At 44.1% G+C, this 22723-nt stretch overlaps 2 protein-coding genes across 2 annotated transcripts in view; one reads left to right on the top strand and one right to left on the bottom strand.

The window, feature by feature from the left end:
• Positions 1-7875: 7875 nt before the first annotated feature.
• fam114a2 (family with sequence similarity 114 member A2) lies at positions 7876-19776 on the bottom strand. The gene is made up of 14 exons (XM_084450551.1): positions 19438-19776; positions 18690-18938; positions 18172-18271; positions 17936-18037; positions 17596-17702; positions 17232-17366; positions 15456-15614; positions 14597-14720; positions 14359-14444; positions 13356-13466; positions 9504-9643; positions 9203-9275; positions 8788-8841; positions 7876-8643 (listed from the first exon to the last, which is right to left on the bottom strand). Exons 2-14 carry the CDS (start codon positions 18924-18926, stop codon positions 8542-8544), a joined length of 1530 nt encoding a protein of 509 aa, XP_084306677.1. The 5' UTR covers positions 18927-18938; positions 19438-19776; the 3' UTR covers positions 7876-8541.
• Positions 19777-19906: 130 nt separating this feature from the next.
• Positions 19907-22723, top strand: part of LOC311318958 (microfibril-associated glycoprotein 3-like) — a gene marked incomplete at its 3' end in the record, with an annotated part of 55263 nt that continues 52446 nt past the window's right edge. Inside the window, exons 1-2 of the mRNA XM_084450393.1 lie at positions 19907-20034; positions 20294-20635. Coding sequence (XP_084306519.1) covers positions 20350-20635 — 286 coding nt within the window. The 5' untranslated portion in view covers positions 19907-20034; positions 20294-20349. The remainder of the gene's footprint in view (positions 20035-20293; positions 20636-22723) is intronic.

Consider the following 22723-nt stretch of genomic DNA (forward strand, 5'->3'; position numbering starts at 1 on the left):
CGACTGTGTTTATATTTCTGGAACAGCCTTTAAGAATATGTGTGACATTCGCAAGCCAGTATTTCTTTGACAAATCTTCTGCGATGCAGACACAGCTTTGAACTATTTTATCATTAGTAACTGTCATTCATTATGTTACTATGAGAATATTAGTGAAATCTAGGGAGATGACACAACTCTTCCAATACACAACTCTCTGTGTGTAACTAGGTTTGAACTCCCAATGCTCTCCATGGTGACACAGACTAATACCAGGAAGAACACAGGAGAACACAGAGGACCGCAGAACATAAGAGGTTTATCACTAGACTACCCAGACACAGACACTGCACATACCCTTACCCTACCCCTACACTAACCCTAACCCTACACTAACCCTTGCCCTAACCCTATCCCTACCCCTAACTGGAGCAAGTTTAGGGTTAAGTGCCTTTCTCAAGGACACAATGGCAGATCATTGTTGATAGGAACTCCCTTAACCCACCACCTAGCAGCCCACCAGATTAACAATGCACTCAACATCGATACGTTTGATAATGTTGGTTTAAACTGACAGTTGAACTGTTGTTGAAACTAATGTAGGCTGTAAAATATCGAGACCCTTTGAGACCCAAATGTAGGCTGTAAAATATTGAGACCCAGCCGCAGAATCTCACCGAGGACAGGGCTGACGTCTCTCTTTGAGTTGGGATGATAGACGAAGCCTTTATTTCCACAGACCAGGTAGAGCGCCTCCACCAGGTGGGATCCACACAGGTGCCGGGGTGTATCAGCGTTGGTGCTGGGGGGGGACAGGGCCAGCAGCACCAGCAGAGAAGCAGCCTGGAGCCAGAGAGCCATGGTAGCAGAGAGCTGGGGCACACACACACACACACACACACACGCATGTTGCCAGAACCACTCCAATCAGATCCTCCCCCTGCCCAGAGCCCAGGTGTGGGACTGACCTGTGGTGCTGGAGGAGGAGACGGAGGCGCTCTGTTGGTGGAGAATCACATCAGATCAAACTTAGCACTATAGCACATTTTATACGCTGAGGCAACACAAGGTGCTTTACAGGAAAAGGGGGAACAAAAGCATATAGTATATATTAACCCTGACACTCATCTTCCAGAAGGAAGCACGGAAAAACCGTACACCCATGGCAGCTAATATGGGAGAACTGTAAAACAATTATTCCCTTAACAAGAGACGACCGAGCAAGCTCCTGGAAAATGTTGGCTGTTATGTTATGTAATTTTAGCTATACAGTATCATGACATCATACTGTACTACAAAGCACATACAGGCACAGCATGAATATCATATTATAAGACACATCTGTAAAACACAAAAATGTAAGCAGCAACTCCTGGAAAATGTTTAACTTGCTAGAGGCCCATACCTGGATGGTAGTTGAGGAGAGATGCTGGTAGCAGGACAGAGTGAGGCTCACCTCCATATATACCCCTGGAGACCAGGGGCTGGGGGGGCAGAGGGCTGGGAGGGATAGGGTTGACTCTGACGTCACTGGTGTGTGTGCGCGTGTGTGTGTTCTGCTCAGAAACACCCCACACCAGCCTCAGGTGACCCTAGGTGTGTGTGATCCAGCCGTCTACATGGTCATCCACGGTGATTATGGCCTCAGGTCCAGCTGGTGTTTGCATGGACACAGCAAAGAGGACCAGTGGCAAGGTCTATCGCTGCCTTATACAACGGTTAGTTCTGGTTCTTGATTCTGATTGGCTGGAAGCCGTGTTAAAATACTTTGTAAAACACACCTGCGACAGGATATCATTCCATTTTCAGTATTAATGCGCCTCCCATTTGATCCAATGCACTGTAGTTGTTGTTGCTTGGCAACCCTTTTGTTAGGGGAACTATTTTGCTCGGCGGAATTGAGGGAATGATGCTTCGTTTTGAATAAATGTTAATATTTTACATTGCTGTGTGTTTATTTTACACTAATACCTGTAGTTACCATTGTATAAAAGCAATAAACCACTCGAGGCCGTGTGTTATAGTGATTTTATAACAGGGGGGTTTTACTCCGCTTCGCGTCGTGCCTAACAACGCCCCCTAGCTGTTATAAAATCACTAACACACAGCCTCGAGTGGTTTATTGCTTAAATCTAGCTGTTCAGTACCTGTGGAGTGCATATGAGTGTGTGTGTGTTTGGGAGGTGGAGCGGAGCTGTTTCTGACACAAGACCTAGTAGAACAGTGTAAAGTTTGGTGGAGGGGGGTATTAAACCCAGGGGGATGATGGGACTACGACTCTCTGGAGAAGACCTACATCCATGGAGAAGACCGGTGGAGGCTGAGTTCAATGAACACCATCTGAGCTGGAGAAGATGGTAGGACCACCAGGACAGGAGAACCTGTGTGGTTGACCTACTGTACAGTTATGGTGCGTTCGTTTGTGGTCAGAGGTGGCAAGTCGCAAGTGGCAAAATACCTACCTCCGACCTGTGTGCATTCGAGCTATAGCGAATGATATGATATCATATTGACATCAGCCGGCAACTGGGGGCTGAGAAACATATCCGAATTTGCGACGAGGAAGTGCGAGTTCATCATGGATGTATTAATAGAACTGGATACAGTCACTCCATTCACTGACCGCTATCAACAATGAAGCCCTATTGAACCGCGCCATCTTGGCAAATTTGTAGTCATTTGACTATTTCCGGTGACTTTTGTACTTGCGCAGTTGTGCTTTTCTGATCTTCCGGTGACTTTTGTACTTGCGCAGTTGAGCTTTTCTGTCCGACGCGCGTCCACGAAAAAGTTCACGTTTATGTGAAATGTAGACGCACGTTCCCGGCTCTCTCGGCTCTCCCCGCTTTGATTTAGCAATGAAAACCGGCTTGCATATTAACCTGTTTTTGTCAAATATATCCATTGGAGAAATTATTTTTTCATCCAGGCATCTTAGTTTTAACAGGTTAAATATAACTGAACATGTTTTGTTTGCTAGTAGATGGTATTCATTCCGTTCGCGATAACGTTATTGCAGCCAGGCTAAATTCCTCCAGGGAGCCAGTGACCGGCGAGTTGAAGAGCTTCACTCCCCGCCAGCAGGAGCTTTGGCCGCTGCTGCCGCATCTCGGATAACCCGCTGAGTTTGTGGCTGCTATTTCACATTCGCCCTTGATCAATCCCAATACCGATCCATGGTAATAATGAATCAATCGTTCAGATCAGATCGGCAGTGCTGCATGCATGTTACAACATCATTGTTAGCTTTATTAACATAACCATAGCCTACATTTATCTCTCTAACGTTAGGCTATCCATCTTACACCAGTCGGCCATTCGATAGCTAGAAGCGGTCAACGCCAACGTTGACTGAAAACACCCAAACATGTCATTTATCCACTTTGGGAAATGACCTTTTTTTAAGAAACATCTTGCGGTCCCTTGAAGCAACAATCCGGAGTGGGTGAAGTTGCTTTGGCCTACACCTCCTCTGGATTGCAACTTCAACTGACAAAGCATTATTTTTTAATAAGAACAGCTCAAATAAATCAGTGTGTTATTTTTATGTTATGATGAACATACTGCTGTTGCTCTTTTTTTTTGTTAGTTTAGTATACATAGGCTAAGTACATTTTTGTACCAAGACATATTTGTTGCCATCACATTGTTCATTTATTTCACTGTTCTTCCTCATCCCTTTCCCACCCCCTCCTCCTCTCCCTCTTCTCATCCTCCCCAGCCAAACCACTCAGTGGGTCTGTTCTGTGCTCTCATTTTACATATTGTGGATGTAGCTGTCCCAGTGTATGACACACATGTGCTCCATGGCCATGCGTCCCACATTATTTTATTTTTTTAAATTATATTTTTATTATCATCTGTTTTATTATTATAAATAAATACTTTAAAACTACCACTGAAGCTGTCTGTGCAAATTACAGTGTGCCTCCTCTTATTCTCACAGCTCAAGCCATTTTTAGGAGACCAGTTCACACCTCAACCAGACCTGCTGCTGTTTAGGACCTGCTTTAAGCCCTTTTTTTGTGGTGTCTGTTTTCTGTGTGCACTGTCAAGTAAGCCAACCCACCTTCAATGCAGTGTAGCCTCCACACTTGAATGGTTACAGCAGTCTTGTCGTCTACAAGCAACAGTCTCTGGCTTTGCATGGCAATTTATGTAGTATCATCCGAGTTCTACAAATGCTGTACTTTTTTTGTACTGTAAGTAACCCCTCAATTATTCAATTTTACTGGGGAGCAGTGACCATAGCCTACTTGCCAACCCTCCTGACTTCCGCGGGAGATTCATACATTTGAACTAGGTTATTGTGTAGTAGATAGGCTACAATAAATTAGGACAGATGCACATTTACTGAACAGCACAGACAAAAGTCGGACATTAAAAACAATTGCTCCATACACACACACATACACACACACATATATATATATATATATATAATGTTTCACATTTAGTTTTAATGCTTTTAATGTCTAATTTGTAATGCTTTTAAAGCCCCCCCCCCCCCCGCAATTTGGTTTGGAAATGCTCCCTATTTCTGAGGTCCCAAGGTTGGTGAGTATGGCAAGCTATAAGCTATTAATACATCCATGATGGCAAGCCAGCAACGCAGACACAAGTTCAAGTACCACAAATCCAAATACCACAGGTCTCTCTCTCCCTCTCTCTTTCTCCCTAGGCTACCAGAGCCCATTTAGTAAGCCTAGGGTACAACAAAGCCTCAAAAACAGATACCCTATACATTTTGACACTTTTATTAAACTATTACAACAAACAAAAAAGAAAATATCAGAGGTTTCTGTCAGTCTCCTCCTATTGGCCAGTCTGCACCTCCTCAGTCCCCTCCATGCTGCCTCAGTTTACCTGGAGGACTGCCCCTAATGAATTCCTCGCAGAAGGCAGAACATTGCTGCTCCTAGGAACGTAACTCCCACAGCAAGGACTATTTTAGCCGAGGTCTTAGCTGAGAAGTCCCAGAACCCGCCGGTCTTCTTCTGTGCACCGCTGTCCAAAGCGCTGACCCTTGTCGGTGTTTCGATCATGGGGATGACCAGGGCTTCTCTCGTCTTCTGGTGGACGTTGGTGTTCTTTGTCGCAAAGGTCTTAGCTAACAGGTCCCAGACCCAGAACATGCTGGTCTCCATCTGCTGGGCGTCGGGCGTCTCTGTCCCCGTTTGAAGACCAGCGAAGCGGCCGTCGTCATGGTCCAGTAAGTGGCAGTCGTGGGTGATGAAGACGCGGTCCGTTCTAGTGGGCGAAGAGGCAGCCCACTGGTCAGGCACAGTGAGAGACATCAGGGTGTCTCTGAAGGCCTTGATGTCCGAAGGATCGATCTTGGCCGCAGCCACCAAGAGAGCAACTCCAATGACAAGCTTTAAATGCCGAAAAGCCATCAGGAAAGTCTGAAATGTTCACAGGAAATGAATGGTGAATGCACTCCAGGAGGAGACGGAATGTGTGATGGATCTTTACTTATTTGCTGTCTTTTATATGGCTATGATTGTTCTATGATGTCATAGATAAAAGCTGTGGAATCATCATTGAATGATCATCAGCATTAATTGTGCGTGTGTTCTATTAATACATCCATGGCTATGAAGCACAGCTTAAGCAGCTGCATTGGTTTCCACGGTGACGTGTCTCCTGAGGCGTGACTTGACCAATCAGGGGCCTCATTTATCATTGAGGTACGCCTTTTTTTACACGGTCTTTTCCGAGATTTCTGGCGTACGCACTCTTCCGCCCCAACAACGCGATCTATCAACCAATATAGTCTTTTAATACCATTGGCTGTTTAATCAAATGTGTTAATGAAAATGACCACAAAAAAGGAGAGTTGTCAAAGCACACCGCTCAAAAAGGGCTTAATACATACAACAAACTGATTAGGCTAATCATTTTTTTATGAAAATGACCACAAGACAACCTCCTGTGCATAGTTGAAATGGTAGTGGATACGGTGATAAACTGGAGTGATCTTTTGATAGCAATTATTAGCCTTTTCCAGGAATGGACAGAAATGGGATATTTTTAGAATAACAGGAATTTATTCACATACAATGGAAAGGAGTTGATGTGTAGCATGAAGATGAAACGATACACTGAGTTGTAGCAAAGCAAAGCATTGATTGATTGATTGGGTGTTTTCAGTCAACGTTGGCGTTGACCGCTTCTAGCTATCGAATGGCCGACTGGTGTAAGATGGATAGCCTAACGTTAGAGAGATAAATGTAGGCTATGGTTATGTTAATAAAGCTCACAATGATGTTGTAACATGCATGCAGCACTGCCGATCTGATCTGAACGATTGATTCATTATTACCATGGATCGGTATTGGGATTGATCAAGGGCGAATGTGAAATAGCAGCCACGAACTCAGCGGGTTATCCGAGATGCGGTAGCAGCGGCCAAAGCTCCTGCTGGCGGGGAGTGAAGCTCTTCAACTCGCCTGTCACTGGCTCCCTGGAGGAATTTAGCCTGGCTGCAATAACGTTATCGCGAACGGAATGAATACCATCTACTAGCAAACAAAACATGTTCAGTTATATTTAACCTGTTAAAACTAAGATGCCTGGATGAAAAAATAATTTCTCCAATGGATATATTTGACAAAAAGAGGTTAATATGCAAGCCGGTTTTCATTGCTAAATCAAAGCGGGGAGAGCCGAGAGAGCCGGGAACGTGCGTCTACATTTCACATAAACGTGAACTTTTTCGTGGACGCGCGTCGGCCAGAGAAGCTCAACTGCGCAAGTACAAAAGTCACCGGAAATAGCCAAAAGACTACAAATCTAGCCAAGATGGCGCGGTTCAATAGGCCTTCACTTTAGATTTCGAATCCTGGGGGCTTGGAGTTCATGCGGCATTTTATTTAATCATTCCTAGTAGCAAGTCGCAATTTGCCACCTCCCAGTTATAAACAAATGCATCATTAGTCTCTCACCAGACTCAAATGTTACATTGAATCGCTGCGCTCAGCATACTACATAATAGAGTCTTTGCCACTTCACCGCCCAAGCTGGTGTTCTGAGGGCGTATCGACAGTTCAAAATGGAAAGAGTGACAGGTTCGATGGACGGGGTGTATCTACTGTATGGGTGGGAGCGCCTGATCGAGAAAGTCGTTCCTGATTGGTGTTGCTGGCATTCCTGGGAAACCAATGAATTGCCAGGCTTAGAGCACCACATTTTTGCATGAAGTGTCCCGGACCCATAGAGATCTGCAGCATGCAGTAACGTAGTTAGCGTACTGTAGCGTACGTAGTGTATCAGCAAAAGAACTCTCATGGGTCTTGCGTTGAGACTAACCTACTGTATGACAGCCAGGGTAGTGAGTGAGTGAATGAAGTGAGTGAGTGTGTGTGACTGAGGTTGTTAGGCCCGGACTTGGCATGATGACACAGGAAAGGCTATGCTGACACATTAGAAGGATGCTGTTCTGATCGAATGTTGACACAGCAGTCATTAGAGGTCAGCGTGAGAGAAAAGAGGATCTATTAGAGAGGGCTTCCTCCATGATGTCAGAACGGACGTCACCCACTGCAGAACTGATTAAACACACTCATATTAATGCAACTTCATGTATCTATCATTTTAACTTCATGTATCTATCCATATCTATCTATCGTTTTGTTCCAAAAAAGTTAAAAGGTCCAAGGATGCTAAAGCTCCATGGCTTGCTTCTTTCCATATACATATAACCGTTGTAATAGTAATAATAGTTGTCTTTGCTGACTAGTGAATTGAAGGGCAGATGGTATTGGTATGGCACAGTGAGCTAATCAATACAACACTTTGATTTGTCCTTTTGTTTAGGAAAACAATTTTATTTGAAAAGCATAAAATACCTGACAATTATGTCTCCATAAAAAGGAACATTTTATACTGTTGAAGGTCAAAGGTTACAGTCACTTAACACAATACAATTACTACCGCTGTGACAGATCATATCTGATATCTTCTAAATCACAATTGGGGTAATTTGCTGTGGCAGTTCAAGTGAACCTCTCACTACAGATAGGAGTGCTGTGGGGTGACACCGCCTATAATACTGGCTCATCCTGAGGTCTTAAGTGTTCTGGTTTGGACAGAGACCAACCCTCTGTATTCAGAATTGCAAATGTTAGAACCTTTACACCCTACCATGCTATACAACTATAGCAGTATGATGACAAACAAGAAAAAAACACTGCTTGCTGAAGAATACATTTTCTTGCAGACATGAAACCAAGTTGGGAATTAAAAGTAGAAGCCATTTTTAAAACTGTGTCAATGTTAACATCAGCAATGCTCTTCTTCGATACGGAGGCCTGGTCCCAAGTCAACCCCAAAGACCCACTCCTGCCCGAGTGCAGCCCTGAGCGAGTAGGACAGGTGGAAGCCAGATTGAGGCAACTCCAGCAATGCAGCCGGAGGCCCAGCTGAAGATGTTTCCACATCGTTCACACCTGTCAAACCCCCTCAGATCTCTGCCAGTACAGACGGGGATCTTAGGAGTCTGATTTGGGATGAGGCCCAAATCCAGAGTCCCTTATTGGCACAGCTGTGGAGAGGAAGTGGTCACTGCTGGGTGGAGTCGGCGCTCCTCTGGATGTGAGACACCTGCAGGACAGGCCTGAGGAGCTGGAAGGCGTCCTGGACGTACGACGCACTGTTGGAGGCCTGGAGAGGAGGGCGAGGCCATTCAATCATTATGTCATGTGCAATGTTCCCACTCAAACACACACACACACCTTGTCGCTCTCTCTCTGACGCACGCACACACACACACATATTCAGTAGATGCTAAGATGATCAGATACAGACCTCCAGAAACACTCCAGTTATCAGCGGATTCAGGACGTCTCCTTTTTCATTAGACTGCAAAACAATATAAATACAGTACAGAGTACGTTCACTCAGATAGCATGGCGCTCTCTACTGATCTTACTGACATGTACCTAGCTTCAGTTACAATCCAATCAGGAAGATATATCACATTTGTTATGAATCCACAATATGTTGTCCACCCTCCAGATTCCGAAGGCTACAGTAGATGTTAAAGTAAAATGGATGAGGTGATCGGTTCCCCCTCCTGAGACAATAGAAACCAGGTGTGCTGAGGAAAGATCTTGAATAATAAATACTACCATGGTGTACGGTGACTGTAGTTAGTCAAGTGTGAATATGCTTGATCATCAACACGGTGAGAGATGAGCAGAATGACTATTAGTGAACTTACCCCTAGTGTCGTTAAACAGGAGGTAAACTTCTTAGACAGTAAAGACACTTCTTTGCACAAAACAATAGTTATCCTGCAAGAGGGGACGTATAGCATAACGTTAAAGTTAGAAGATAGTCTATGAGAAGACATTCACATGCAGTAGCGTGCACACACACACAAAGAGGCCGATAATAGCTTTTATGGCAGGTCAAATCGAGGCATCACATCCGTATACAGTACTACTGTACTACTACACGTTTAAGGGTGTAGCTGTGATGGTCCTCCGGACAGATGGGATCTACAGCAGAGTGAGACGTACTGTGCGAGGATGCGGGCCTGCTCCAGGGGGATGACCTCGGGGCTGTGCGAGAGCAGGATCATCTCTGCCAGTTTATGGAACAGCTCTATGGACCGGGCTGTCAGCTCCGCCAGGCTCCCGATGGCCTGCGAGTGCACATCCTGTCAGGAAACGGCCACAGACATATTGTATGTCAACACACACTTTATCTTTACGAGAACCATATTGTTTAGGCATCGATAGTGTGGTGTTGTTTGGTATTTATGTACGGTTGTCAAGGTGAACAAAGTCATATGTGTAACCGAGTTTAACTCCGTTCTCAGTATGAATACTATTCACCTGAGGCATTCAATTGCTTTTTGGTGGCATTGCTGGCTAAAGCAGTGTTTATTGGGGATAGTCACGCATGTTTTGTTATCAGTTCATTCCTAGTTGAAGCCTGGTGCATAGAGGTCAGCCCTGGGTTAGGAAATGCAACACGGTGACGTCTGTTAAGAGTGGGGCGGTGACCTGGAAAAACAGTTGCGCTCAGCTCGACCAGCTGGAGTCACTGAGGTGTGTGGAGTGAGTGAAACCGAGCTGAACTGGTTAAAGTCAGCCCTCAGTATAATTACCACGCACCCACGCCATCAAAGCTAACTTTTCGGTGGCGTAGCTGGCTAAAGCAGTGTTTATGAGGTGGTCATGTGTGTTTGTAAGTCAGAAGACCCACGATTGCACCCAGGTTGGACAGGTGAAGGGAGAAGCAATACTGTTAGCTATGTAGTATGTACAGTACAGTTCAAAAGTCTTCAGCCACCCAAGAAAATTATGTTTAAAGGTATTTATCTGGGCAACTCATATATTATATTGTATCAATGTATCATATTCTAACCCCAACCCACACTAGGGACTGGAAGAAGGACACCAAAACCCACCCGCCGATCTCCACTGCACAAGTAGAGTAGTGGTGAGAGCATTGGACTTCCACCCAGGAGACCGGGGTTCCCGGTGGGGATGACTTTATGTTATCATCAGTGTAACTGCTTTAGCCACTGACTGCTCCCATTAATGTTATGGAAGCTGCTTCTAGTTGTTGTGAGCCCATGAGCTAACTGGCTATCCCGCTCTTATTGTGCTGGATTAGCATTGGAAGCATTGGAACTGATGTGTCCAGGTGACAAGACCCATCTTTATTTATCAGACATTACCGTCCTACCAGTCCCACACAGAAACAAGCCAGCCAACACACATAAGCCAGGCTGGACCTGGCCTGGTTAAAACAAGTCAGTAGTTTGTGTGGCCTCCCTTAGAATGCTAAACTGAAGCAACTTGCTTTTATACACTGCTGTGTCATTTTTTCAGGCAGTCCTGTGGTAAATTCTTCCAAGCTTCTTGCAGGATTTGCCATAACTCTTCTTTTGACTTTGGCTGCTTCTTGTTCTTTTCCCTGTCCTAGAGATCCCACACAGCTTAATTATGCTGAGGTCAGGGCTTTGAGGTGGTCAATCTACTACCGTAAGCGTTCCATCTGCAGGCTTCCGTTTAAGTAGGTCTTAATTATGTTTGCTGTGTGTTTGGAGTTGTTATCGTGCTAAAAGGTGATGTTCTTGCCAATCAGTCATTTTCCCAAAGGTACAGCATGATGATCCCCTACACCGTTCGCTGAAATGCACCTCCAGACCATTACAGAGCCACGGGGCTTCACAGATGGCTGAAGACAAGCATCAATGTACTTCTCCTCAATTCTGCTTCTGACATACTGCAGTGTTTGTGAACCAAACATTTTAAATTGTGACTCACTTTTTGTCACTGGTTGTTGGTCTGTGTTTTATGGCCTTTCGCATACCACAGTCTTTTCTGCTTGTTGCCTTTCCACAAGAATGGTTTATTAGCTGCAATATGCCCTACAATATGCCCTACAATATGCCCTACAATATGCCCTACAATATGCCAGGTGTTCTGGGGTGTCAGGTAAACCAGGTGCGCTGGGGGGCTGGGATGCCTCTTCTCTTCTAGCCATCTCACAGGACATCAATAACTTTTTGGAAAATAAGAAATTCTTCTTATTTATCTGCATTTATCCTAATGGTATATACTGTAGTGTAATAATATAAAAGTGTTTTTACGAGCAAATACAACACTTACTGCCCAGATAAATTAACCTGGGTCCAGGCCCACTCCACCCAAGTTGACTGATTCTTGGTCTGGTGTTGCTACAGGAAACAGCGGTTTCTCTGAGTAAAAAAGGATCGGTCTAATGAGTGCCGTGGGGGTCTGATGATTAGCCAATCAGAGCCAAAGGAGGGACTAACGTTGATCGTTGTCAAGCTGTGCGTTGGTCCTAAAGAGGAGTAATAATGGCTGTTCAATGGCGATTGAGTACCAACTAGAAATGGTGCTCAAAGAGCAGAGACCCGCCCATGAATGCATTTCATGGTTCTATGCACACCACAATTGAATGGGTTCTAAATCGCCCCATGCTATACCCCTCTGCAGAGTTTCATGAAAAGCGGTCTGGTAGATTTTGCGGAATGGAATGGCAGTGAAAGGCCAGCTGTGTTTAGTTGGGTCATGGACCTGCCCAGTGATTCAGATCGGTTGTAATGTAATGGTCCACCCTTCCACCAAGTTTCATGAAAATCGGTCTGGTAGTTTTTACGTAATCCTGCTAACAATCACACAAACACATGAACAAACAAACAAACACGAACAAACACACAAACAAATACACAAAATAAAAAATAAAAAACACAAACACAAACAAATGCACAAACAAACACGAACAAACACACGAACAAATACACAAAATAAAAATCACACAAACAAACAAACGCACAAACAAACAAACACAAGAACAAACACGAACATACACATGAACAAACACAAACAAACAAACAAACAAACAAACACATGAACAAACAAACACACGCCACTGAAAACATTACCTCTTGCTCTGCACTGTGGGCGGAGCTAATTACTTTGAAATGCAAACAGCACTCTGCTTCGAAGGCATTTATTCTAAGGGGAGATGTTTTTTCGTGTTCTCCTTTCGACTTAAAGGCCCTGTCCACACCAAGACGTTTATTTTATAAAAGTTTTTCGTATATAAAAATATTCCTGTCCACACAAGCATTTTTATAAAAATATCAGTATCCACATGCATACGCATAAACAGAAAATAAACGCTGCCATTGAGCATTCCACACCAGCAGTCGGCGATATAATTTTAACCCTATAGCCCCGCTGGCCAATCAGACTGCCATAGGGCATTCCGACGCCTCTGTCTCTCAAGATTGTGGACCAGTAACTGTGCATTTATTTGTAAACAGGTAAAAAGTCCTTTTAACAGTGATAGAAGTACTACTATTTTGTACTGTACACGTCCATTTTGTCCAAAAATCAGCTCGCATGTGTAGCCTCAACCACCGTTACCTGTACCTGCGGCAGAATGTGACGTCAGAGGAAACGGCAAGCAGCTGCAGTGCGCATGATCATCGAAATCTATGTGCATGATGACGTGACAAATACAAGAATCTCTGTTTGTCTCGTCGTCGCCAAGTCAAAGAATAAACGCCGTTTTTAGAAATCTTCACTGTGGCCGGAGTTTTTCAAAATGTTAGTTTGCAGGAGGCAAAAATTTGTTTGCGTGTGTACAAACCCCCAAACAGAATATAAAAATCCACATTTGGCAAATAAACATCTTGGAAATTGGCAAAATGGCGTTAGATTCAGGCGGATATGTTGGTCTCTAGTGATTGGCTAGGGAAAATCTACCCCCCCTCCAGGCTACAGATAAACATCATGTTCTTGGTGGCCTAAGACTTTGACACTGTACTGTACATAATGCCTCTGTGAGCATGTACTGTAAAGGCATCCTTCTTCTACTCATACCTCGACTGTGTACGTTTTAGTCTCCTCCTCCTCTCCTTCTGCCTCCACAGGCTTGGTCATTTCCACAGGCTTGGTCATTTCCGCAATCTGCTCACAGGCACTCCTGCTGGCCTGGGGGAGACAAGCACTCAACTTCATTCAACTTATAAAATGATCTAATATATATCATGGTCTTGATATATCATATATACAATATATATATACATAAAATTGTTTCTCTGTCAGATCTGGCTAGATTGAATAGTGAGTAAACGACTCACTCCCAACACTCACCAGGGGGTGGCGACAAACACTGACAAAATGGACCAACTTTCAGAAGTGTGAACTATAGGCCTACTAACAGTGAGGTCACTCTGAAACAGGCCTACTAACAGTGACATCACTCTGAAACATAGACCTACTAACAGTGATGTCACTCTGAAACATAGGCCTACTAACAGTGAGGTCACTCTGAAACAGCCCTACTAACAGTGATGTCACTCTGAAACATAGGCCTACTAACAGTGGCATCACTCTGAAACATAGGCCTACTAACAGTGATGTCACTCTGAAACATGGGCCTACTAACAGTGAGGTCACTCTGAAACATAGTGAGGTCACTCTGAAACATAGTGAGGTCACACTGAAACATAGGCCTACTAACAGTGATGTCACTCTGAAACATGGGCCTACTAACAGTGAGGTCACTCTGAAACATAGTGAGGTCACTCTGAAACATAGTGAGGTCACTCTGAAACATAGGCCTACTAACAGTGGCATCACTCTGAAACATAGGCCTACTAACAGTGATGTCACTCTGAAACATAGGCCTACTAACAGTGAGGTCACTCTGAAACAGGCCTACTAACAGTGAGGTCACTCTGAAACATGGGCCTACTAACAGTGAGGTCACTCTGAAACATAGGCCTACTAACAGTGAGGTCACTCTGAAACATAGGCCTACTAACAGTGAGGTCACTCTGAAACATAGGCCTACTAACAGTGACGTCACTCTGAAAGGTACCTTGCCCAGTTTGCTTGCTGTCACTGAGATGTGTAGTCCCTCCAGAGCCTCTGTTACGTCCCTCAGAAACTCTGAGCCATCGGCATCTGAAAGACAATAACAACAACTACAATTTAGAGGAGCCAAACAGGTGACATGTTACTGTTACTAAGATCAGGTTTCTGCCATGAACCAAGCTATTACCAGCCTTTCATGTATGGTGGCAGTTTTCTGTGCTATGACCTCCTAGGCTACCTACCTCTCTTCTCGTCCACCTCGTCGTCGTCAAACTCGACCAGGGAGAATGGCTCCTTGATGAGCTCCAGGTCTTCTCTGAGCTGGGCCTGCTCCTCTCCGGAGAGCGTGGTCAGGACCGACTTCACCTGCAGGGTGCAACATCACACGAGGGCGGTCAAGTCACTAGCCATGTTTCCATCCGCTTGTCAATCGAATTGTGTGAGGATCGCTAAAAATATGAATGTGAATAAAGCCGGTGAACGTGCGTTTCCATCTAGAGCTTTAAATCGGATAAAGCATTTATCACAAAAGACTTTTATCGAACAAGAGAAAATCCGATGAGATCGACAGTACAAGCCTTTTGTCGATTTTCATGATTTTTAATCGAATTTTACTGTTTCCATAAGGCATTTTTAATTCGATATAACTTAATTCGCATAAAACGTGTGGATGGAAACATGGCTACAGATACAGTGTTTGACTTCAGAGAACACGTTATAAAATAAGATGGGGCGGCTGTATAGCTCAAGAGATAGAGCATTGAGGATCCAATGATCGTAGGGTCAGCGGTTCGAATCCCAGCTCCTCCTGACAACATGTCGAAGTATCCTTGGGCAAGACACTGAACCCCAAATTGCTCCCTTGCACCTAGCACCTTGCATGGCAGCTGCCGCCATTGGTTTGTGAATGTGTGTGTGAATGGGTGTGTGAATGGGTGAATGAGAGGCCTTCATTGTAAAGCGCTTTGAATAAAAGCGCTATATAAGTGCAATTCATTTGCCAAGATACAATACACCCACACACACACACACCCTCCAACACACCCACAAAATGGTGTGCATGTGTGTGTTTACGGTTGTTTTCATGTCCGGCGGTGTTACCTTCAACTCACTCTCCCTGGACAGGATCTCCAGGGCCTCTAGGTGGGCGAGACCCTGGAACTGGTCAAACAGCATCCCGTAGTGGGCCTTCTTCTCCAGGTCTGACGACTCCTCCTCCGCTGTCTGCTGCTCCTCACGCTCCTTGGCTTCCCTCAGCACCTGCAGCACACCAGTAGAACCCCCTCCTTAGAAAGCCTCCTCAGAGAGCCTTCACACATCAATCAATCAATCAATCAAAGCTTTATTTGTATAGCGCATTTCATACCCAGAGGCAACACAATGCGCTTTACAGAGAACAAGGGAGGTGGGCATACGACCCACTCTCTACATATTCCAGAGGGAAGCAAAAAAACAGTATCACCCGGGGGCCAGATAAGTGAGCTGTAAAAATTCTTCCCTGACCCCTCTCAACAAGGCGATCGAGCAAGCTCCAGGAGTATGTTTGTCTACCGGCTAAGAACATTTATAAAGCAATACATTACATTAAATTACATTTCAGAGTAAGAGAGGCTAAAAAAGCATCATAGGAGAGAGGGCATCCTATGGACATGCTATGTGGCACATGCAGCACCAGAAGCAGTGGAGGCAGAACCCCCTCCTCAGACATGTATGAAAGAGGTGATGGAAAATGACTGATCCACAGATTTCTATTTGCTTTATTTAACTGTGCAGGAAAAAACAAATAAGAAACAATACCAAGTGAATAATAACAAACCATGCCAAGTTAACATATGACTAAGTAACAAAGACTTAAAAGCATTAAGACAGGAAATGACTTGCATGTCACAGGTAGTGTAAGAAGGTGTGAGCTTAGAATTAAGTAACTGACCACGAGAGGCAGTGGGTTACACAGGATTTTACCACAGCTATGGGGCGTTGTTAGGCCTGACGCGATAGCGGAGGGCCTCAAACCCCCGTAGCCGTTGTAAAATCCCATGTAACCCACTGCCTCATATATATTCATAGGCATAATTCGGGTGGTTCACGTTTATTTGAACATTTCCATCTATGGTGCAGTTATTAAAACAGTTCTCCAGAGCACTCCTTTTTGCTGGTAGGGGTGTGGAAGTGTTGGAGTTGGACTGATGATTGCGTTTTTGTAATAGGATACGAAAAAGGCGAGGTTGCTGCGAGTTGTTGCTACGCAAAGCATAGTAGCCGACCGCTTGATCTTATCAATAGCCTCGTCAATGAGATTGACGGCGCATTAATACTAATTGTTATGCGGTCGCAGCCGTGGGTTACAGAGTATTTTACAACGGCTGCTAGCCAATCAGAATCAAGTATCCAAACTCTCCGTTGTAGAAGATAAGATAAACAACAGATTCAACAGATTTCTAATACATTGTATCTATCTATACACCTTCCAGATGCTGAAAACATTATGCTCAAAGCGCTGGAGGTGGCGGCACAACTAACGTGTCATATCCACCTGGGTGGTGCTGGGCTGCCGGTGGCAGGCGTGAAGCAAACACCTCAGAATCTCTCAGATAGGGTCTGGGGAGGTTGGGATGTGGGTATAGGGATGAGTGAAATCTTTGCTACATAACTTTTTTGTATTCCTTCTATGTATGTAACTTTCCTACTGTGTACTATTTGCCCCACTATTTTAAGACTGTATTGATTTGCCCAGGGACCGCGGGTGGAAATTAGCTGTTTAGCTATAACCTTGTACAGTGCATCTCTCCCTATTCTATAGGGTAAATGTCTACTGTACCTTGTCCCTGTCTTAAAAATAAATAAAATCAATCAATCAATCAATCAGATACACCTCACCTGGGACAGGGTGGAGGTTCTGATCATCAGCCCTTTGGTCTTCTTGAAGCCTGGATCACCCTCCGCTATCACATCCATGGTTTTCTTACCGATGAATTCCAGAGCGTCCAGACCCCCAGTGATCACCGTCTTCCCCTGACAAATACAAAGGCGCTTTTTAATCAGCAGGGCTGAGTTTCCCCAGAGGCATCGTAGCGCTACGTTCATCGTAAGCTATGGCGTTCATCATAGCGCTACGATGAATGTAGCGCTACGATGCCTCTGGGAAACTCAGCCCAGCTTCATCGCATGGTCAGAATTCAGAGGCGAGGACAGGAGAGGAGACAACTGAGTAGAACAGAAGATGGAGGTCTTGAGTTCTTACGGTGCTCTGAACCACGCTGGTGAGCGACGACAGCATCCCCATGGCGCTGCCCACCGGTGACGCCCCCTCCCCTGGTCCCTGGGCAGGCTCTGTGCTGCTGGCCTCCCCTGGAACAAACACACATTACACAGGACTGAGATCTATTTACAAAAAAAAAAATCTTGCTTTGTTTGTGTAAGTGTTGTGACAACAGCAGTGATACCACCACTGCCATACAATCACAGCTTATAACAATTTATAACAGCTTACACTAGCATATCCTTATTGTAAATCTGCCACCAGACTGGTGGTGATGAGTCATATGTTTTGCAGGTGTATCTGAGTGAGTCATCCTTCTCACCCTGCAGCTGGTCCTGCTGCTCCACGCGGGCAGACAGCTCTGTGGGACTGGGAATGCCCAGTGACGTCTCAGCCTTCTCGATCACCTGGGTGATGCCTTGGCCTAGGAATGTATTTAGATTAACATAGATGTTTACATTCATTATTTACTGTTGTTACACCAAATATTTTATCTCTCGCATGCTAACGGTTGACACATGGAATGTCGTCCGTGTTGTCTGGTGAGTCGACACTCACCTACAGTCGCCACCGTGGCTGTGGCTGTTGAGAGGATAGATTTCCCCCAGCTACCCCAGTAGCCCCACCCTCCCTGGGCAACTGTCGACTCACTGGAGGCCTGGAAGGAGAGGGGGGACATAACATTTTACATTACATTACAGTCATTTAGCAGGCGCTATTATCCAAAGCGACTAACAATAACTGCATATAACGTAGGTTAAGCCAATGTACTACTACTTGCCAGAACTCACAAGTGCATCTCCATTCTAAAACAAGTGAATAGAGCATCATTTATTGCTGAAGGCAAAGTGCAAGAATAGCAATCTCAAATACAATAGGTGCTTAAGAGGGAGAGCGAGAGAGAGGAGCTACACTATGAATCTAGTGTCAGACTGCCAAGTGAGGAGACAGAGAACAGAGAATTTTTGCATTGATTTGCATTGATCACAAGACAGTGCATTAAAGTAGACAGTACCTTAGCTATTGTCATTACACAATTAATTCTAAAGCTATTGACATTCACCAAGCCTTAGTACCTTGGCCGGCTCCTTTTCTGGCTTTGGTTTCTCCTCCGTCTTCTCCTGGACCTCCACCGGAGGCTTGGCCTCTGGTCTTCTTCTGGTCTTCTGAGTAGGGGTGATATCTGCAGAGTTGTCGGTCGTGATGTCTGGTGTCTGAGAGGGGCTGTCTGGGGTCACAGGAGATGATAGGGGAGCGATCTCCGCGACCTCTGAACTCTCAGCAGGGTCATCAGGGACTTCACCGTCTGACATCTTAGAGCATACCTAGATGTATCACAGGAGAAAAAAACACACCTGTGTTAGTAAATGTAACCAAAGCAGTTATGACAAATTGAAGGCTTATTCCATGTTATTCCAACACTTGCTACCAGCTAATGTCAAAGGCTCCTTTAATACAACTGGGTAGTTCATGGCCAACAAACCCTGGTGTGTCTATACTGTACCAGATCTGTCTACCAGTATAGCCAGACTTAGTTATACTGTTGGAAAGCAGAAAGATGTCTATGCTAGCTGACTAAGCTAAAGCATCTAAAGTAGGCAAAATGACTGCGTCACCACAGTAAAAGTTATGGTTAGACAATAAGTGTCCTACTCCCTTAACTATCAAGCTAGCAGGCAGTAAGGTAGCTGTAACTAGATTAGATTACAACTAACCTTAGCTACCTAGCCATTGAGCTAGCTGGCTTACTCGTTCTGTTGTGCTCATATAAATATGCTATCATTGACACACACACACACAAAAAGCTGTAGGAATTGCCTGTACCTTGTTAAAAGCTATTCAGTTCAGAACTTATGATATTCTTGGCTTTACTCTTTTATCTGACAAAGCCACGTCACACGGGGATTTGTTTTGGTTGAGGGTTTTCTTCTTCTGTGGTGGAGTCAGGGTTGTGTAGCTGAACCGCACAGCGCACAGCGCCATCTAGCGGAAACCACTGCAAGAGTCTTAGGTTGGAAAAACAAAAAAAAACACTTATATAAGCAATCAGACAGAGTAGATGGAGTTGGGGATTACCTACTATTATCCATGGAGCTATTATCACAATGACAATCACTGAGCGAGGGCTGGCAGGCCACTTCCCAGTAAACTCTGGACCTCCACGTCCGCTTGTTGTTCACACTGAACAGCGGCGTCAGAGTGACAGGCAGGGATGTGACAGGTGACCACGCCCCAACGCGGAAGTTGCCTGCTGGACTTCGCTCTGTTTGTGTGCATTGAGGTAGATACACAACCTATTTATCGATAGTTTTTGTTACAGACTAGATGTCTCCTTACAGCAAACATTTACTATAACGATTGTATCGTGTGACAAAGTGAGAAGTCATCTACAAATCTGTTTTTAGCTACTCTGAACAACAGGTGTTTATGTGATTTTCTGCAAACTAACTAGGCTATTATCCAGCTGGGTTGTTTGGTGATTGGCTTGTTTGTAATTGACCCATGATCATGATCATGAATCATGACCCATGATCTAATGGCATGTTTACCCAGCTGCATATCTGCCCATTCTTTGGTTGTCATGTTTGCAACATTAACTATGATTTTGTCACAGTTTTGGACTAAGTGGCTTTCATAATGTAATACATCACCTTTACCCCACTCCTGTCCTGTAAAACAGGTTCTAGGGCAACCAGCCTTGATGTGAACCGTAGCAGGAACTGAGCCCCAACAAATATGTCAGCGAAGCACCACTACTTCCCCGACACACTCCTCAGAGGGTGTCTGGTGTGTTTCTCCATCTCGCTGTTTCTTAGTCATGGACAGGCAGCAGAGACCTGGTCAGATGCAGCCAGGAACCGGTCTGCAGTGTCCGTCCAGCGTCTGGCCAGGCTGCCGTCTGTCAGGGACATCGTGGTGAAGGAGGGGGCCAGCGCACTGATAGAGTGCAACGTGACTGGTGCCCACAATGACGTCCAGTGGTACAACTCCAAAGGCCATATCCTGGATGAGATGGCAGGAGGTGAGGATCTACAAGAACAGCTGAATACACAACTAGAGCCCATCTCTAAAATATTCATTATCTAAGACACTAGAACACAAACCTGCTGTTTCATTCTGTCATGCCGTATGCTAGAGAGGGCTCAGAAAATCAATATCACACACAAATAAATACTATTGTTAGACTAGGTATTGTTAATGTAATATTGAATATCTGGGTCAAAGACATGGCATGTCAATACTGGTGTCTGAAGCATATTTATAATGTAAAAAATAAATAAAAATTTTAAAACACTACATTATTTTACTCAACTCTCCCCTATTTATTTAGTCATAGTATTAATTGTAAGAAATTACAATTTAAGGAGTTATTGAACTCAAAAGTAGGCTACTAAACTGTCCTTCCTGGGTCCTTCCTTCCGGCTTAAAATCTAAATATAGAAATACGCCAAAAATGTCAAAAATATGAATAAAAGCATTAATAATCTATTTTGGCATAATTGTGTTTGCAATGATACCTACAAATATAGTAACAATACTAAGCTTATTTACATTTCTACACTACTTTGTCCACGTATTTGGATTTCCCTAACAGACATTAAAAATACTCAATTACCCATAACTCATTTGTATAGTCATATGACAAGCTATTGCATCATCCAGAAGATTCAGAAGGACCCCCAAGACAAGTGAAAAGGTCAGTAAGTCTCTCTAAAAATGTTGATATTTTGATATTTTCGGTCACAGGTACATTATGTCGCAAGATCATGTGTCTTTCTGGATAACGCTAATAAAACATGTATAATGTTTTAAAGGTATAATATGTAATATGTGGATTAAAATAAACATTTTTTCAAAAATAATACATCCATAGGGCTTTGCGAAGGCTTCAGAGTAAAAGTATTGCTTTTCCATAAAAAATTATATTTTGTCTGAAATTATTACATTATGAAATTTTGACGGCCCGACAATGACACTCTGTTGATATCATACCAGCTAATAGTATTACAGCGTTGGTACTGCGCGCTGGGTTGCCAAGTACTATTCTAGCTTCACCACTGTGAGATTAGCAGTAGCCAGCTAACGTTATACTTCCATGAATAAGCAGCATTATAGATGTTGGTTAGTGTGTGTGCGACTATAAAACGGCAGCTTTTCTGTCCACTTCCGCTCACTCTTTTCAGCTAAACGTTTGGTAAAATGGCTGGGTTTCGTCATCCTGCTTCTCCGTCTGATCCCCGGCGAACCGTGCGATACGAATATCAAAAGTTCAGTGACCGTAGAAGGAGCAAAAGTAGGATATATATCGGGCCAGCCTTTGCTCGTTGGACGGAGTTTATGGAGTTTCATGGGATAAAGTCGCATGGTGACATGGCTACTTTTCTACTAGACTGGTAAGCTAGCTTACTAGCTAACGTTATCTTTCTTGGAATCTGCATAGCCAGACCTAACGTTATCTCCACACTACAGCATCTAACGTAACTTATTACATGGCACTGTGAAATACTTGATTGTGATTACTGATTAGTGTAACGTTATGTTTCTCTAGGAGTGAAGATCTTATCACAGTATGAGTATTTATAAAAGGACGATATGTTGTTTATTGAACAATGTGTCAGATTATGGTGGGGGCTATTTCTTATGCAGCAATTTGGATCAAGGTAATTAAAAAAAGGTAGACATGCAGAAAGACATACAGACAGACAGACAGACGGACAGACAGACATTCAGACAGACGAGCAAACAGACAGATGGACAGACATACAGACTGACAGACAGTCAGACAGACAGACATACGGATGGACAGACAGCAATTTGTTTGTTTTGAGCAATATGTCAGATTATGGTGGGGGCTGTCCCTTTAAAGTAATGGAATCAGTGTGATTACAGCCTGTATCTAATACTCATTATGTTTGTCTCTAGCTACCACAAATACAAGTCCAAATCAAAGCCCAAAACTCCTGTGCGGCTGATGACTCCTTCTGCAGCAAGGAAGAAAAGGGATCAGTGGATGATAAACAAGAGGAATCAGAGGGAAAGGGAAATTGAAATAAAAAATAAAATAAATAAAAACATTTTTCAAATCTTTTACAGTTGCCAGTGTCTCTTA

Source organism: Borostomias antarcticus, assembly GCF_949987555.1.
Source record: "Borostomias antarcticus genome assembly, chromosome: 15".
NCBI lineage: Eukaryota > Metazoa > Chordata > Actinopteri > Stomiiformes > Stomiidae > Borostomias > Borostomias antarcticus.

What these genes read in the sequence shown, in the direction of transcription:
- fam114a2 (XM_084450551.1), bottom strand. Translation starts at nt 18,926, where the DNA reads ATGTCAGACGGTGAAGTCCCTGATGACCCTGCTGAGAGTTCAGAGGTC. An exon ending in CAGCAAGCAAACTGGGCAAG is followed by an intron (nt 13,467 to 14,358) that starts GTACCTTTCAGA and finishes TGTCTCCCCCAG; the next exon opens with GCCAGCAGGAGTGCCTGTGA. An exon ending in CCTGTTTAACGACACTAGGG is followed by an intron (nt 8,842 to 9,202) that starts GTAAGTTCACTA and finishes ATTGTTTTGCAG; the next exon opens with TCTAATGAAAAAGGAGACGT.